This window comes from Pollachius pollachius (genome assembly GCF_949987615.1).
Source record: "Pollachius pollachius genome assembly, chromosome: 2".
Classification (NCBI taxonomy): domain Eukaryota; kingdom Metazoa; phylum Chordata; class Actinopteri; order Gadiformes; family Gadidae; genus Pollachius; species Pollachius pollachius.
In genome coordinates this window covers 20,659,105-20,678,156 of record NC_136935.1, presented here as the reverse complement: position 1 = coordinate 20,678,156, position 19,052 = coordinate 20,659,105, and the positions used below count along the sequence as shown (strand labels likewise).

The 19,052-nt window shown below is 44.1% G+C and overlaps 1 protein-coding gene across 1 annotated transcript in view; it reads left to right on the top strand.

Annotated features, from left to right (window-relative positions):
* Window positions 1-256: 256 nt before the first annotated feature.
* Window positions 257-19,052, top strand: part of camkmt (calmodulin-lysine N-methyltransferase) — a gene marked incomplete at its 5' end in the record, with an annotated part of 136,045 nt that continues 117,249 nt past the window's right edge. The window contains 3 exons of the mRNA XM_079729496.1: window positions 257-406; window positions 7,834-8,003; window positions 8,216-8,280. Of these exons, the coding sequence (XP_079585622.1) occupies window positions 257-406; window positions 7,834-8,003; window positions 8,216-8,280 (385 nt within the window). The remainder of the gene's footprint in view (window positions 407-7,833; window positions 8,004-8,215; window positions 8,281-19,052) is intronic.

Sequence of the window (19,052 nt, the reverse complement as noted above, 5' to 3'; positions counted from 1 at the left end):
GAACGATGATATCCGTGATCCACTAACATGTCTCCAATGAGTGGAGTGTACGGAAGTAACTGTCAGTGGTAACAGGTGACCGCGGCTCACATAAAGGAACATTTTACCACTATAGCCGTACACTTCAGCAAACTCGTTTTTTTCCTACATTACCTAAGTGCTGCAATTTAAAGTACACATACACTGTGATTCACTTATGTTTGCACTATTTTGTTATAAACAATATATGTAATTTGCCAACAAGGACGTCGGGAAGATGCAGAGAGAAATGTGTGAAGAGAAAGACCAACGTTTCTCAGGACCATTGCTAGATGGTAAAGATGAGGGGGATCAGACACGGACACTGGACGGGGATGCGATCGCGGGTGCTGATGTGGCCCGTGCGAGGTGGACCTTACTGCGACAGGTGAAGACATCCTCCATCTGATGGCCGATTGAATCATATTGACATACATCTACAGGCTCTTACATAGGTCATACAAAATGAAACACATTCAATACAATGTTTGTTATTCAGGTGACACACACGTCGGACTTTGATCGATGCATGAATGTTGATCATGCGTTACAAGCACTTACAAGCACACATAACAATTACGCCTCTTAGTTACATATGTTACCTTAAAATCGTGGTTATATATTGCAGATAACAAATACCAATATGACATTATCATCCATACTGATTGAATAAGAACTTGATTGCAATGTATTCCATTATCAAGTGTGTTTGGCAAGTGCGTCCCGTGGATCTTATCTGATTTAAACGTTGTTCCTCACTCTGTCTCCATGTCTGGGAGCAGGGACTGTAGCCAGCTGGGTGCAGAATCATTACCATACATGGTTACAGAAAATCCTTCGCTGCCATATATATCTCTTGGCAACAAAGCTACCCAACTTTTATGTAAGACCAAGCCTAATTCGGAAATGATAATGATATACTCCAGTCCTCCTGGTCAATATAGATTCATTGATATAAATATGTAGACAGTGTTTCAATATGTGTTTAATTGGTAGAAACAACTCCTTCAACTAGAACTCAGAAACAGCTTAGGTAGGTCGAGTTTCTTGTTACAAGTTACTGGACATCGGAAGTATGAATTTCAGAGGTAAAATAAGGAGTTTTGACTAGATAAGTTATCCTGACAAGACGATGCGCGATACTTCCTTAGTCTTTGATTGGAGGTGTCTTATTTAGGACTGCTCTGTTGGTATATCCAAATATGCAAGAGATTGATTTGATTCAGTGAAAAGGAGAATGGGAATGCTCAATTCGTTTTGCAGACCAAAGGCCTCATTTATAAAGCGAATTTGTAAGACAACAAATTCCGCAAATTCCCTCCCTGTTTCCGACACTTTGTCGTGCGGAGAGCACGACAAAGTGGCAGAAACAGGGAGGGAATTTGCGGATTTTTCTGTAGTGTAGCAAAAGTGATTCGTTAAATTACTTAGTTCAACTGAATCCCCCCAAAATTATTGCATTAACATGCCGATGACATCAAGCTAAATTGTCAATTGCATGACTCTTTGAAGTTGCGATGCACAGGATAGGATTTGTGCACCTGTAACACAGACTTGTTAACTCGTAGACCCTATTTTGTGTTTACAATGGTAGAAAAAATATTTACGACTTCAAATGTACTGTTACACATTTGTGACTTTAGAGTGCACATGTAAAATAAATATTTACGACTTCAAATTTACTGTTACACATTTGTGACTTTAGTTTACGCATGCTAAAGACTTTTGCTACAATAGTACCTTTATACACAACTTCAATGAGTCATGCAATTGACACTTTTTCTACAATCATTGCAGCGCAGTTGGTGCAAAACACATTCGCACACACGTGTTTCATAATCTGAGAACATGGCCAAATTGTGTGCATTCGTAAACCTAAGGCCCCGTTTACACAAGGACGCTTGCGGGTAAAAACGACCAAATATTTTATCGGAAGTGCCTTTCGTTTAGACGGTGACAGCGCTTTTGGGGCTTAAAAACGCAAAAATCTGAAACCACCCTCCACAGAGGAAAGCTTGAATACGCACCGCCGTAGCGCTTCAGTCTACACTGCCAAGACGTAAAACTCTGCTCAGATCTGCTCACGTCGCGTACGCGATTATTTCCATGTGTCGGACCGTCAAGCTGCTCTGGCAGCTCTAATAAACGTACAGGAGTCTTTCCACGAAATGTACAGGATATGTAGTATTACTGAACAGAGAAGGATCTGTAATTATGTTTTGGTTTTCGCGGCGCAGATAAGAGAAGAAGGAAGATTCTACACATGCGCTCAGACATGGTGGTGCTGTGTGATGGTGTATCACAGCATTACCTAGCCGCCTGACATGCATACCCAATCGAAATCCACACACTTTTGCGTCACCGTATGCACGCAGATTTCCTCCTGAAAACGCTCGTCTAAACGCGGAATAAAAAGTGAAGATGCGGCGCCACTTTTGCTTCCTCGTTCAGACTGTCATCCTAACCCTATCCTCCATCCTAACCCTAACGCATCAGAAGTTGCACATCTGTCAAACATTTACTCACAAATAAAAGTATATAGAACGCTATGTTGATTCAGCATTTTAATGAGCGAGCAGAAGTCCATCGTTACAACTGCTCGAATCTGCTCCTGCAAGTCTCAGCTGTGGGTTTTTTTGCAGGTAGTTTTGCAACACGTCTAGGTGGTACATGCAGTGTTGGGAAAGTTCACTTTCTACGTGAACTAGTTCAAAGTTTATGTCACAAATTTTAAAATGAAGTAGTTCAGTTAAACGTTCATAATTCAAAATTTTGAACTAAGTTCACAGTTCCAAAAAACCCTAACCCTAACCCTTTTTTTCAATATGTTGCTGTGAGCTATTCGTTTTTTCCGGTATTTTGAACATTGAGCCCCATTTGTGGTTTGTCTAGGATGAAATAGAGTAGTTGAATCAAGTATCATAGCGAAATACAGTTTCTATTGTGTTTTATTGCACATTTAGCGCATTTTGTAAATCCCATTGATTTCTGTCGGAAGGCTCATTGCTCGTTGGCCGGAAACGGAAAGGGGGGGTATTCTAGTCCGCTGAGCTATGAGCCAGAGAGCTAACGTTATGGATTGTACATATTTATAATTCGAAATTCGTCTCAGCCTTTATACCACAGATACTCTAGGGTCTATAGCATAAACCGTGTCGTCTGATTACAGTTTAATTCATTTTCCACAAATTAACAGCTCTCGTTTTGAAGAATAATCACCGCGCCATTCGTTTCAATGGGAATCGCGCCGGTCTATACTTTCAAAATAAAGTGTACATATTTATAATTTGAAATTCGTCCAAGCCTTTATACGACAGATACTATAAGGTCTATAGCATATAACCGCGTTTTCTGATTACAGTTTAATGTAACAGTAAGATGGCAACAACGCAACTACAAATTAACCACACAGAGATTACCATGGCAACCGGACAAACAACATGGCGATCTGCGCGCGCATCTGTCGTGCTGATAAACAAATAACCCCCATATTGAACGAAGTTAAACCAAGTGAGCGTAACGTTCATCAGGCAGTAATACAGTACGTTCAGTTCACGTTCACCCAAAATATGAACGAATTCATGAACTATTGTTCAATGAACGCGTTGAGGCACAACACTGGGTACATGTGTAGCAAAAGTGATTTGTATCGTATGAGGCAGAGCGTCCGTGGGCGGGACAAAATTGCAGCAGTAACCAATAAAAGTCGCCGGCAGGGGGTGCATTTTTCAAACTACACTGGGACCATCCAAGCAGACCATTAAAATTCATTGAAGGACACTTGCGGCATGTTAATGCAATAATTTGGGGGGAATTCAGTTGAACTAAGTAATTTAATTTGACATAATGTAAGATACCCAACTCCGTCGTGTAGGATGCCCTCTTGTCTATTTTCAAGACTCCAGAAAGTAAGAGTTTGCTTGGATGGTGCCAGTGTAGTTTGAAAAATGCACCCCCTGCCGGCGACTTTCATTGGTTAATGCGGCAATTTTGTTCCGCCCACAGACGCTCTGCTTCATACGGATACGAATCACTTTTGCTACACTTGTACCACATAGACGTGTTGCAGAAGTATCCGCAAGAAAAACAAAAGCTGAGACTCGTAGCAGCAGATTCGGCAGCATTGCTGGACTTGCTCGCTCATTAAAATGCTCATTGAACATAGCGATCTATAAAATTTCATTTGTGAGGAAATATTTCACAGATGTGCAACTTCTGATGCATTAGTTCACATTTGGGTTTACGAATGCACAACTTTTGTGCATGTTCTCAGATTATGAAGCAAGGGTGTGTGAATGTGTTTTGCACCATCTGCGCTGCAATGATTGTAGCAAAAGTATCAAGTGCATGACTCTATGATGTTGTGATGTACAGGTTAGGATTTGTGCACCTGTAACACAGACTTGTGAACTCGAAGACCCTATTTAGTGTTTACAATGGTAGAAAAAATATTTACGACATCAAATGTACTGTTACACATTTGTGACTTTAGTGTACAAATACAAAACCTGCAGTTACAGGTGCTAAAGACTTTTTCTACAATAATACCTTCATAGCCGTGCTTCCACTGGAATTTCAGCCTGCTGCCGCTTCAGCAAGCTTGCCGAACAGTCCGTGGGCCTTATCCAATTATGCACAGATTTGTGCGTAAGGAGTGCGTACGAACATTGCCACGCAAACTATGACATTTCCCAAAATGAAGTTATACTTAGGAATGTGTGGAAATATAAGCACAGCTCTGGCCATGCGTACGAACAGAATCTAGTGGTAGAATAGCGATATTACAAACAAAAAGCAAAACATTCAAGAGTGTCTTCGTATGCATGTAGCACTCAAATCCGCATATAAGTCATATGTTTCCTTTCATTTGAATAAATTAAATTACTCCTTTGTCTAATTTTAAAAAGACAAATTGGTGTCAAACCCTATAAAAGACAGCTGTGAGATGTGTTTGAAATGTAGTTCAATCAATGGCTTATCTTGCGTTATTGGAGACTTAGCAAACCATGCTCTCCGCAGGAACCGCGTTTTCAAAGATCGCTCTGATCTGCTTGGCGATCAGAGCGATCTGTGGGCTGTGGGCTGTTACTCGCGACCCAACTGAATTAACTGCATCAGTCACTTTTTCCCATGTAGCAAGCTTTCTTTTATTTGTAGTGCCTCCTGCACTAAGTGAGCCTTAAAAGTAACTTGGTTTAATTCAACCTAGTTTACGAGCGTTTCCATTTTAGTGTTGGAGAAGTTTTTTTTCTCCGCTCTCTTTGCCATTTTAGCGGTGAGGGAAAAAACACACTTATCCGGGGTCGAGTCGCGGGAGAAACAGCTCCAGCAGGGGGCCTCAGGCTTCCCTTTCCTTAGTAAGGGAAGGGAAGTCTTTGACCATGTATGGTTAATTGGAGGTGTTTCTAAATGCAAATGGCCTGAGCGTGCACGAGCGTGGTAATTAAGACCAGGTGGGATTTTTCAAGATTGGTTACTGAGTGCCTTGCGCAAATTTGATAAATACCGATTTCTTTTTTCTTTAAGAACATCCTAAATTTCATTCTTAAGAGAGAATTTAGAGCCTTTTCTATGCACAGTTGATAAATGAGGCCCTGGGATATCACAGCCATCACTGAGTGCGCTTGTGCCAGCCGTGTGGTTTGATGAATTGACCCCCGCTACATAAATTGCATTAGAATGCAATTTGCTGCAAAGTCCGGTTTCCTAATGTAATCTGAGCTATTGACGGCACACATGTTGCTATAAAAGCACAGACTGATAATTAATATGCTTATGTGAATCTGAAGCAGTACCACTCAGTTAACGTGCAAATTTATGATGCAGACATGACATTAAATGTTGTGGCTTGCTGGCCAGGCTCAACCTACGACTCAATCATGGTGAGACAAAGTGTAGGAAGAAGGCTCCAGGCTGGCGCTGTGCAGGATGGTTGGCTTCTGGGTAAGTGTGTTTTGGGTTGCGTAAAACCGTTATCTAGAGTGGTTTTCCAACAATATTTTACAGCCTACAATTCTCATGCAGGAGATAGCGGGTATCCCCTGACGAACTGGCTCCTCACTCCCTTCCCCAACCCACAAACCGAAGCTTAGCATCGTTATAATGCTGTTCATGAGCGCGGCCGGGTGGTGGTTGAGCGCGCCATTGGACATTAGAAATCTCGATGGAGTTGCCTTGATAAGTCCGAAGGAAGCCTTTTATATACACCTGGAAAGGTTTGCCATACTATCTGGGCATGTGCAGTTTTGCACACCATGGACCAGAGAAACGGAATTCCTGCACCTGCTCCCATATTGCCAGAGGAGATGGATGCGCACGTGGAGAATGAGGAGCACGCTCCTAGAGAGGTTGTATTGGGCGAACACGTGGTGCAGCGTTTATTGATGACAGGTAAGACACATTATATACTGTTAGATATTTCAATGCACAAATGTCAGACAATACTCATATTGCGCACTTCGGCAGTTCATTTACCAATGGCTTCGATTATGTCTTTCTGGGACTGCAGCACGACATCAACAAGGACACGGGCCGAGGTCACTGAGCCGCAAACTGAGCCTGGTGGAGTGGAGCGTTCACTGGAACCTGGGAAAGACTGGGGGACTTTGCTGAGGCCCGGCGCAGTGGCACCGGATCCACTGTAGCCTGGAAAAGTCGGGGGGCGTCGCTGAGGCTGGTGCATGGAAGGATGCTGGCATTTGGCGCACATTTCTTGTTGGACTCCTCGCTTCCATCTACCACAATTGGAAAAAAATAAATAAAGTCCATTTAAATTTAATTTTGGTCTCCTTTTTCGTTTATAATGAAGGGTATTGGCTTTAATACAGCTTATCAATCTCACTTTCCTGCGTTTGTTTCCCCCTCATCCTCGGACACAATTCCAGAAAGCAGCTTTTCCCCTATGATGCCAGCAACCCTTTCGTCCAGGGACGATGCCGGGGGCTTCCCGTGCCCACTTCCAGTTATGTGTATACTATGCCGGTATTCTGAGATTCGGTTTTTGAGATTCAAGATACTTCTTGAAATGATCTTGGGGTAGAACTTACCTTGTTTACAGCAACTGCCATGCAAGGTTTTTATTTTAGTTAGATACCCCTGTGCTGAGGCTTCGAAACAAAATAAGAAGCACTTCTATTTCACAGTTTATAAATATTGCTTTTTTTTTGGGCGTAGGCGTATCCATTTTCCCGTTTAATGATAGGTCAGCAAAGGCTCCCTATATGCTAGGAATATTCATTGATAAATTAGCATCAACCTTTTAAGGACTATTATGGGACGATCTTGGGTGGATGAGCGCGCACGACGATCTCGTGCGCGCTCGTACACGCACGCAAAATTGAGTGAGTATTTATAATGAGAAGAGTGCCTACAGGTGTGCGCCGCACGGTTTTATAGATCTGAATATTTTTGTGCATACGCAGATTCTGAGGTTTGGAAGTACACAATGTTTTAGCGAGGGTTTTACGCAGAGCTTTATAAATTAGGCATTTTCTCTTCTGTTGATTAACAATGACCCAGTCATAATATTACAACAGTAATAATGTCACAGTGTAATGTAACAGTGTATGTAACAGTGGAAGAATGTAAAGCAAAAGGAAGATGGAATGTTGTGCTTTATTTCCATTGCATACGTGATCTCAACATGCCCCGATCTGAACCAACTAATTTGGTATTGTTTGTATCATGTGGGCTACTGAAAGGGCACCGGGCTAAAACATTAAGGGGCTTCTTCTACCTGTACAGTCCAACAACCTTATACTTGTAGATATACTTATTTATTTTCCATTCTGTCTTCCCATTCTCAATTCCTGTCAGGTTTTGCATCAGAAGCAGGTGGACAGTCCAGTGGTCAAGCAGGTATCAGTCCGAAGATTTGCAACCTTTGACCTCTTCACCAGGTCAAGGGTCGTGCCCTCTTGCCCTTCAGATGACCAGTGGGTGCAGTACCGAAGTGTCTCTCTACCAGAGTATAGTGCCTTGCTCAGGTATGTGACTACAGACGCCTTTGCACGTATGCATGCACGTGCACACACATTTGAAGGGAACCTGTTGCTAGTTTTGAAAAGTTGTACAATAACCATGTGTACCATGGTCCATGTGTACATGTGTTCAACAAATGTCTCAAGCTAGCACAGTGATTTAAAAAAAGCCTTCATTGGCCTACTTGTATAATCCGATGTGTTTCTGTGCTGTTTAGAGATAACCTGGGACCCCTCAGAGTAAACGAAGTGCTCAATAGTTTCGACAACACCGGCAATGTCTGTGAGTACATTTCCTCTTTTCTAATGTGTGTGTGTGTTTTGTGCACTAACTACACAGGCGTTAAGCCTCGTACCAGCTCAGGTTTGGTTTTGACCAGTGGCTCTCCACTCTGATGTCAATAAAGGCATGCAAAGCACATACAATTTATTCATATAAGAATAAACTTGATTAATCCGACTCACGCCAAAGCTATATTTTCATGTAGCTTTGGCATTTTCATTGTCACTGAGTGACAATGCTGACAGCCAATGAGAATTGTGTCTTGAGATCCTTCCAAACGCTGCACGAATTAACTTGCTCTGTGTATCAGACGCTCAGAACTGGTTGAATGAAAGGAATAGGCAGAGGCTGACAATCGTGGTTCGATTCCATCACTCAACTTTGACATAATGTGACTCCAGCAAGAGTTAAGTATGATACTGCAGTACTATTACTTCTGGATGACCGCCAGAGGAAGTGTTTCACATTGGATTAATCCTCCTCGCGAATGCATAGTGGAGTGTCAACAAGTTCACCTGTGACCCCCAGTGCCAAACGTATATAATCACATGGGATTCTGGGCACGCTTCCAATGGAATCTCCTTCCACGTGACAGAGAACTCAAACTCAAAGTCATCCAGAAGTAATGGACCTATAGTTACGTACGTAGCTCTCATTCTAACTCTCTATGTCTTTCAGTGTCACAATCATGATTGCCCACGGTAGAGAGTCCCCAAAGAACAGTCTTTATTCCTGTATGCCTCTGATATCAGTCACATGCAACAGTCTCTGCTAAGACAGATTCCTTCTAACACACACCATAATAGGCAAATTACTGGTCGGTTTGGCTAATGCTGTTAACATACACTTCCAGTGCTCAGTCTGGAAAGGATAGCCTTGCTTGCAGCCCCTGTCCAGTGATGGGTTAAACACAGCCAATTCAATGACTTGTTTCACATGGAACCAAGTCTATTAACAAAGCATTTATAGTCACTGATCCGACAAGGCTATCACTTTCATTGGTCCCCCGAGGTCAACAAAATGCACAGAGCGTCTGAACGCAGTCAGTGCTTGCACTGATAATATGATTGATGTTTGTGGATTCAGAAGCTTAGCTTTTTTACATGTTTGTTTTTATATGCCAAAAGTGGCATACAGCACTACACCTGAACCACTAGCTTCCTCATGAAGGCGTGCCTGACTAGTACAGCAGGACCAGAGCACTCAGTTTGCCAAAGTTGGCCACAGAGAGCTAGTCTTGGCAGAAAAGTTCTAGCTCTGCCTGTTCCAGGGTTTAAACAGAGTTCAGCAGAGCCTTTGTAAACCATTTTGTAATTCTCATAAGGGTGCATAAAGTGTTTTGCTTGGGACCTTTCTGCTGTGTCCCCGCCACAAGGCAGGAAACAATAGTATGTGACCATGGTCAGGTTACCAACACAATGGGTGGGAGGTGATAGCAGCCATTTATTATCAAGTAATGAGTTCAAGAAGCACAATATAATAGGCACACAGTAACGCCACTGATTTAAAGAGTTTTCACTTATTGGTGTACTGCACCTGGTTCAAATCTGCTCTAGAGTTATGCATAGCCTCATCACGTTATCTCTCAGGAGAGGGTCTGGCCTTTCAGACGACAAGCCCACAATGGTAGGCTCTCCGTTTCCGCATGCCAGATGCAGCCTTCTCATTGTGAAAGGAAGTCCTGCCTTCTGGGGACGCACCTCATACTGCTGTGATGAGCTTGTGGAGGACTGGAAACCATGGCATTTCAGTCCTGTGTGTCATGCATGCTAGCTAGGGGCAACCGACAGGAGGCTGTGGTGGGGGTCAGGCGGGTAAGGGAGGATCTAGTCCTTCATGGCTACAGAGCAATGAGGCACTGAGGGGACACCTTGGTCTGTTCCTGTGCTTTGGGTCCTGGTGGAAACCATTCATCCGCACCTGGAGGGGACTACTGCTGAGGTTGCCGACAAATGCCAGCAAGTTGGAGCAGGAGTGTGTATTGTACAGGGTGGCCTCTCTTAACGTGCAGGAGCAGAAGAATATCTCATTCCACCCATCGTTTAGCAAGGGAGGCTCTCATCTGTGCCTCATCTGAGTATGAGATCACCCTAATGATAAATGTTTCCTGGTCTCGTGCTTGGGCATAAATCATTGTTCTAGGTAAGATAGCTTCCGTGCCTACAAGGGGTGGAGAGAGGTACAGTGACCTGAGGTTCACCCCTGAATTGGTGGTCCCAGGCCTCATCACCCCCTAGCTGTTCAGAAACAATGCAGACCACTGGCTTGATTGTGTCCTGAACGCTATCCAAGCTTTCTGTTGAGTTGGGGTGAAAGGCTCTTGGAGCTACTCCTCACAGAAGCTACAGGACGCCTTTGTAGACCTGGCCTCATCATCCTGCTGTCATCCTGGCTTACAGCCCGTTCTTCTGAAGCTGTGTTACACCTGATGATGGGGCCTCAACGTGTTGCCCCTCTAGTTGTGGCAGTCTGGATGGTTTTAGGGCTGCTTGTAAGTAGCAGCAATACCTTGAATTTTAATCCAATAGATATGCCTCCATTGGCACCATCCTCAGCCATTAATGTGGCCATGCAGTGGCTTTAGAGTATGCAGTTAACAACTAAAGCTGCAGCAGTAGGATTCTTTGCTGTTTGAATTTGCTGTTTGCTAACAAATCTTAACCTAGACACATTGACGCACCGTCTGCTGTTAGTCATCCAGTGTAACAGCAGTGCAGAGATATTCCATTTTCCCATTTCACAATAAGGCTTTGCATTTGTTTCTTCCACTATGTTTATCAAAAAAAGATTCATTTTCCAACCAGCTAGTACTACTAGCCAACAGGCTGACGTTATTTCTCCTGACAGCTGTCTGTTCGAGTGGCAAGTCGTATATGGCTTAATCCTATCAAGCTTACCCTTGTAAACGCACTGAGTGTGTCAATGTGTCCACGTTAAGGAATGTTTTGGCGCTAAAATCAATTAAAAATTTCAAAAACAAATCGACCCTACTGCCTGTATGGAGTGGATTCATGGCATTGTGAATACAGTGGTGCTAAAAGAGGAAATCAGCTACCAATTCATATTTTGAACGCTAATTAACAAGGAGAGAAGATAACAGCACTCTGCTTATTCAAATTAGTATCATAACCATTATCCTTATTTATAAAGAATGCAGGACAACGGCATGCCAATTAGCCAATATAAGGAACATTTGCTGTAGGCCTACAGCCCAGAATAAAAGTATTAAAACCCAAGCTGCAAGATAGGGTAACCCTGAGGGCGAGGATGCATTCTTCCAATGAGAGTGAGCTTACACATTTAGAAACAAAAAAAAGTGCAGGAAATTAAACCAGTCCCACACGCTATTAAGGTAACACAAGTGTACAAAGTATATCAAAACATTAGTTCACAAAGAGTTCAATCTAAGAATCCAAGAATAATGTAGGGATGGGAGCAAACTTAAAGCAAAACATTACAATAACTACTAGTTTTCAGAGTCACTTCCTCAAATAATAAACAAATCCTGGGAACCAAAGCATTCCCCAGCAACTCAAGTTGTATCAAAACCTTAGCTCTCAGAGCTAGTGGAGCTAATACACAGCTAAGTACGGTTAGCTTTATGTTGGGCAAAAAACATTCATGAGCTAAAGCAATGAGAATCCTTCAGACCACAATGGGATCCGAGCCCCTACTGCCCCATAAAGGATGTGACAACTAAGCCCACCTATTGGCCAATGATTGGCGAAACCACTGAACGTTTGGTAGCAGCAGCTGATTATCAGAACCGCTACCTAGAGCGGAAACACTCACGTAGCAGCTGCTTGTTCTGAGGATTAGCATCAGGGTGAACAGGATGCGCCGTACCTTACTTGGTACAAATGTTTAACTCAACACTGCATTCCTAGAGAGGGTGCTCACTGCAGAGCCAATGGGCGGAGCTTGACCTAGTCCAGCTCCACCTCTCAGTCCAGCAGCACCCCTGGCACAGGTCCACCCCCTCCCCAACTCAATCACGGGCACAAGGTTAGGTAGCATCTAGCTCTAGCCACAGAGGGCGAGCTTGGTCTGGGCAGCGGTTGATTGCGGCGTCCGAGAGAGTGTTGGGCTTCTCGGACACTTCTAGGCCTTTCCACCAATGAACTCTTGATACCCGTGGGAGAATAAAGTCCGGAGGTGATCTGGAGCTGCCCTTTCACACATGGAACACACTACTGGAGATAAGACGCATCAGACATTGGATACATTAGAGATACTGGATATACTCAGTGTTCTCTAGGCGGGGGTTGCGCCTGGGTACAGCGTTTAGGAGGCAGGATGAAATGCTGACTCTTTTGCGGTTATCCATTCTGCATTTAAGACTGAAAAGCAGAAGTTCAAATGCAACTTTGGAATGCAGAATACAGGCAAAGAAGAGGAGAATACAGGCGAAGAGAAATGTAAGAAGCAGCAACACAAAGGTCTCCTGGTTTTTCTTGTCATTCCCCAGCTCTCTGATTCCCCAAAGTTTACATTAGGGGCCTGGCCAGGTAATCTCAGGGTAAACTCAGGGTAATCTCTGGCTAAACTCTGGCAGCCTGGATTCTGACTTTTGCGTACACACATACAGCTCCACAGAGTATTATCCAGAGAAGGTGTGATAGGCATATTAAAGTATAACACAATGGGGTGTATGGATGTGCGGATGTGTGGAGCTCGTTCTGGACAGCCGTAGATTTAGATGATCGCTCATGAGAGAGGGGTAGGCTTCCCGGACTCCTATAGTATAGCGCTATTTTGGTTAATCTCTGCATCTGAGGGAAGGTCAACCTTGACGATATAACACCACAGTGTGTGGCCTATTTCATATAGTGCGTAGCTCATTATAACGCTCATACCCATAACTTGGTTGATTGGCTAGCATAAAACCCAACAGCTGGACTCGGTCCAGAGAGGTGGAGCTGGAGGCTCCACCCATGTGTCTCTGCAGTGAGCACCGCTAGCCCTCCTGTGGGTACTGCTTGTCCTCTCTTTCTTCGGCAGCTGTTTCACGCCTGACCAAGCTTGAGCGAACAATTGCTCACTTGACCGCAGGACAGTGATAACTTCTCGCTAACCAATAATCTGCATAAACATTTGATATTTGGTAGCAGAAGTCACAGAGAATGAAAGTGGTAAACAGCTTGAACGTTGACCCATTAACAATCCCCTATTACCCACAGAATCTCAGCAGAGCCACTCCCTGGAGCTGCCCATAGCAGCTACTTGCTCTGCTTCACGGATAAGTTGAGTGAGAGGAACAACGTTGTTTAAACTAGCGACTGCAAAGCAGCTGCTAGTTAAAGAAAGTGGTGACTGAAACTGATACCAAGAACTATTTGGTATGAAGAAATAAACCCAAATCAGTGCTATCTGTGTAGTTGAGAACATGCATACTAGTAATAGCCGAGGAGCGAAAAAATGTTTCAGTTTTCAGCGAAAAAATCAGTTTTACAGTCATTAGAATTGATTAGGCTGGGCTTACTGGGCTCATATTCCCGACGTTAAAGCAGTTTAGTGTTAGTTGTTACTGTTTATTGAGGTTGGTGAGACAAAGCCTGTAGGTGCTCCCTCTACCTGGGCCCACTTCTTCCTGTAACCTATGACCCTAACATATATAAGAATCAGAATCAGAATTACTTGTATTACATCTTATTATGCATACTTATCTAACTACACACAAGTCAAATTCTTCGGGCGGTTCTTCAACAGCAGCAACAATACAATGTTAAGTAATAAGATAAGTAAAAATAAGAATATGTAAAAATAAGTAGCAGAAGTGATTGTGGTACCATCTATACAACCCTGTGCCTCTAATGAACACCAACCGTCCATAAATGGTACTACAATCTATATCCAAACAAATGACATGACGGGCCAACAATAAGCTGAAATGGCTCCTTCAATATACATATATATTTTATGAAGTATGATAATCCCTGACAGGTTTACTTGTTAATTGGCTCTAGCTTAGTTTATAGCTTATTATTGATACTGAGACCTGGTAATCCTGTTATATTCACATGGACTCCCTCTTTATGGTGACTCAATGAATATGTTCAGAGAGTGAGTTTACCAGATGGTTCCAGAGGACTAGGGGTCAGGCCCTGCCTATATGTCGTACTGGGAGCCCTTAACTCAACTTGCCTGAACCCAAAATGATTTAGCATTTTAAAAATAATAATTTTAGAAACAAAAACCTTGATATAACTGAAGAGGAAATGAGTTCCTGTTATCTCTCCGTAACTTCATCCAAATGTTCTTCCCCCATCGTCCGGATGGGGGATCTACCCACTCCCCTGCCCTCCCAGCTGGGGGTGAGCACGGCCAGATGGGTAACTGTGTTTGAGACCTGGCTAGTGGATTATCACAGCCAGAGACGGAGCAGAGGGGGAAGGGGGCTGGGTAAGAGGGCAGGAATTAAAGAGCTAGGTGGCCGTGCTCGAGGTGGTGTATTGTGTATGGATGTCTTTGTATGGGTCTGTGCAGCGTGTGGATTCACAAACACAGGTTTCTGGTGTGTGTACTTGTGTTTTCAAATTTAGAATTACATTTTTATGAGGTAGGAAGCCTCTTGCAGGGAGCACTGCCACCTGCTCTCTGCATGTCTCTCTGACTGCATGTCTCTGTGTCTGCATGTCTCTCTGACTGCATGTCTCTCTGACTGCATGTCTCTCTGTCTGCATGTCTCTGTGTCTGCCTGTCTCTGACTGCATGTCTCTCTGACTGCATGTCTCTGTGGCTGCATGGCTTTGTGGCCACATGTCTCTCTGACTGCATGTCTCTGTGTCTCTCTGTCTGCATGTCTCTCTGACTGCATGTCTCTGTGTCTGCTTGTCTCTGACTGCATGTCTCTCTGACTGCGTATCTGTGGCTGCATGTCTTTGTGGCTGCATGTCTCTGTCTCTGACTGCATGTCTCTCTGACTGCATGTCTCTGTGGCTGCATGTCTTTGTGGCTGTATGTCTCTGTCTCTGACTGCATGTCTCTCTGACTGCATGTCTCTCTGACTGCATGTCTCTGTGGCTGCATGTCTTTGTGGCTGCATGTCTCTGTCCGTCTCAGTACGCTTTGTGGGGATATATGTTTGGCTCCAGTAAAGCGTGACATCAATTAGGATTGGTTGAGAGGACGCTTTGAAAGGCCCAGAGGTGACCCTGTCAGAGCCCCAGGGATATGTATGATGGAGGTAGGGGGGTGCAGAAAGAGAGACCCTCTCTGAACACACACACACACACACACACACACACACAAACACACACACACACACACACACACACACACACACACACACACACACAAACACACACAGAGCAGGACCCCAGACAATCGCTCCCACTTCACCTTTTTGGACTATCTTGATAATCCTCTCCTCCCCTGATGTGTGGACAAACCCAAATCCTCTGAGTTCTTGTCTTCCTGAATAGCAGGCTAAAATGCCTGGCCAGATTAGCCTGCCTGCCCCCACCAAAATGTGTGGAGGCAGTTGAAAAGACAACCCCCCACATCCTTCCTCGTATCCCTTTCTCTCTCTCGTTCTCTCTTTCTCTCTCCCTCCCTTCAATCTATTGCGTTTGTGTACCTGGGCGGCACAGCGGGTTGTTTGTGAAGGTGACAGCGAGCTGGAGTCAATGGTTTGACACTGGGGCCCGAGTCGCTGGAGGTGGAGTCACAATTAGGGTCCCTGAGAGAAGGGCTTTCAAAACGGTCGGGCGCAGTGTACCGCCAGGTGGGTTGTTGGAGCAGCCTGCTAATGAGAGCTCTTTGGGAAAAATGCAAGTAATGCAGTTAAGCAATTTGGTAGAAGGTGCAATCCCAATACTTATAATAATCACCCAGAGATTTTAGCTAAATAGAGTCGTTCTGATTTATGCAAACAAGTTATAATCTCCTGTCGCTGAATTGTTTTTATTGATCCTATGAAGTAATGGGACTTATGATTCATTACAGAATTTCAAGGTCAAATCACTCACTCTAAGTCGTAGAACAAGTTCTAAGTGAATGACTAACGATCAGCTTTAGTAGGCAAAAAATGAAATGGAAATCGTTTCATTACGCCCCATTACTTGAACCAATTCTGAGCAACAAACACAAGCATATGTCCTGAATGCATCTCAGGCCCTGTTGAGGTCTAGCCTTCTGAACTCTGGCCACTCTGAACTGTTCACCTCCTGGTCGTGTAGCTGACAGCGGGAGGATGGCTTGTGAGTGCTGGGTTATCCCTAACCCTAACACTGCGGGTAAGAGGGCTGCTTTGTCTAGGTATTGTTTTGGGTTTGGAGGGGTGCTTATTTCCTGCTCAGCATCAGGATTTCTAGGACACAATACAGGTCCTCGGGGTTAGGTGGCTAAGGATGTGCCAGAGAGAGTGTGTGTGTGTGTGCGCGCGCATGTGTGTGTGTGTGTGTGTGTGTGTGTGTGTGTGTGTTGGGAATGTCTAGGTTTACGCCTTGTTGACACTGGGGGGGGGGTTGATGTGAGCTTGTGTGGGTGTCGGCTCAATGGCTAAGTTCACGAAGGAGGCAGGGAATGTGGCAATCCACACACACACACACACACACACACACACACACACACACACACACACACACACACACACACACACACACACACACACTGTGCGGCAACATGTTTTCTGTTTAAATAGATTAATGAACCATACTGTTCACCCATGTTAATTTACAACAGCAAGCAACAGATGCGTATTTCACATTTAGAGCCTTGTATATTCAGTAATTGATCATCTAATCTATATAAATAATATATTCAAGCTCTTGTCAGTTTTGTTGATGTGATTAAATGTGGTTTAAGGTGCTTTTAAGGACTATTGTGTAGAACTCACTTTTGTATCGCTTGTGAGTCTGTGTGCAACTACGTGTTCACAGTCGGGTCTCTATTCCAAATGGGCAATGCTATGCTGCAAAAACCGGTCTGTATTTATTATGGTGTTGTAAAAATGTTGTCTAAGACACACACACACACGCACACACATTCACATGCAGCCTTAATAGGTGGCCCCTACGGCCTCCCCTTGTGCCAAGCCTTTAGTGGACCACTGTTTGCATAATTATGCTAATTCACTGTGCCATGGTGCTAATTGGACCTTGTTAGACTGACGCTAGACTGAGGCTGGCGGAGACAAATGCACGCGCACCCACATGTTCACAGTTGCGTCAGTGACAGGTTGGTGGTTCCCCCTCCGTGGTTTGTTATAGCTTTCTGTGGAAGCAGTTCATTATTCAGTTTTGCTATTTTGTTTAAATGTTTTTGGAAATAAAATGGTATTTGTGGTACCACGTGTGTGTGTGTGTGTGTGTGTGTGTGTGTGTGTGTGTGTGTGTGTGTGTGTGTGTGTGTGTGTGTGTTGTGAAAACTTTCTGTTTGTCATAATTGGATGGAATGTTCTCAGTGGTGCGTTGGAGGAGAAAGGGATCCTGCCTACCAGGTACACCATGTAGTACACACTAACCTACCAGGTACACATTGTAGTACATACTAACCTACCAGGTACACCATGTAGTACACACTAACCTACCAGGTACACACTGTAGTACACACTAACCTACCAGGTACACCATGTAGTACACACTAACCTACCAGGTACACCATGTAGTACACCCTAACCTACCAGGTACACACTGTAGTACACACTAACCTACCAGGTACACAATGTAGTACACACTAACCTACCAGGTACACACTGTAGTACACACTAACCTACCAGGTACACCATGTAGTACACACTAACCTACCAGGTACACACTGTAGTGCACACTAACCTACCAGGTACACACTGTAGTACACACTAACCTACCAGGTACACCATGTAGTACACACTAACCTACCAGGTACACCATGTAGTACACACTAACCTACCAGGTACACACTGTAGTACACACTAACCTACCAGGTACACACTGTAGTACACACTAACCTACCAGGTACACACTGTAGTACACACTAACCTACCATGTACACACTGTAGTACACACTAACCTACCAGGTACACACTGTAGTACACACTAACCTACCAGGTACACACTGTAGTACACACTAACCTACCAGGTACACACTGTAGTACACACTAACCTACCAGGTACACACTGTAGTACACACTAACCTACCAGGTACACACTGTAGTACACACTAACCTACCAGGTACACACTGTAGTACACACTAACCTACCAGGTACACACTGTAGTACACAATAACCTTGCCTGTCCATCCTTGACACCAAGGCAGTAAACAATCTCCATCCTTTGTTGAAAACATAACAATAACAAGCTGACGGTGATGTGACACACACACACACACACACACACACACACACACACACACACACACACACACACACACACACACACACACACACACACACACACACACACACACGCACAGTCCAGACATTCCTTGCAGTAAACCAACCTTGACTGGTCACAGTTAGGACTGAGCTCCACTGGGTGCCACCTTGTCAATGGAATCTTGGCCTATTATAGAATGCAGTTGATTTTTTTGTGTGTGTGTGTGTGTCACACACCCACCCATGCCATTGCGGCTATTCACATTTGCATCAACGTATCTTTGATTTTTGTATGTGCGCGTTTCAATGTCCCTGAATCCTTGTGTGTTATTAACAGTAAGCTGTTGGGGGATTAGGCGGAGGAAATGAGTGGAGCGTTAGAGGGGGCTTCCCTGCAATGTCACCACTGCTCACACTCTAAGCTAATTACAAAGACATACTTTACCAGCTCAGCCCCACCCGGCCAGGAGCTCT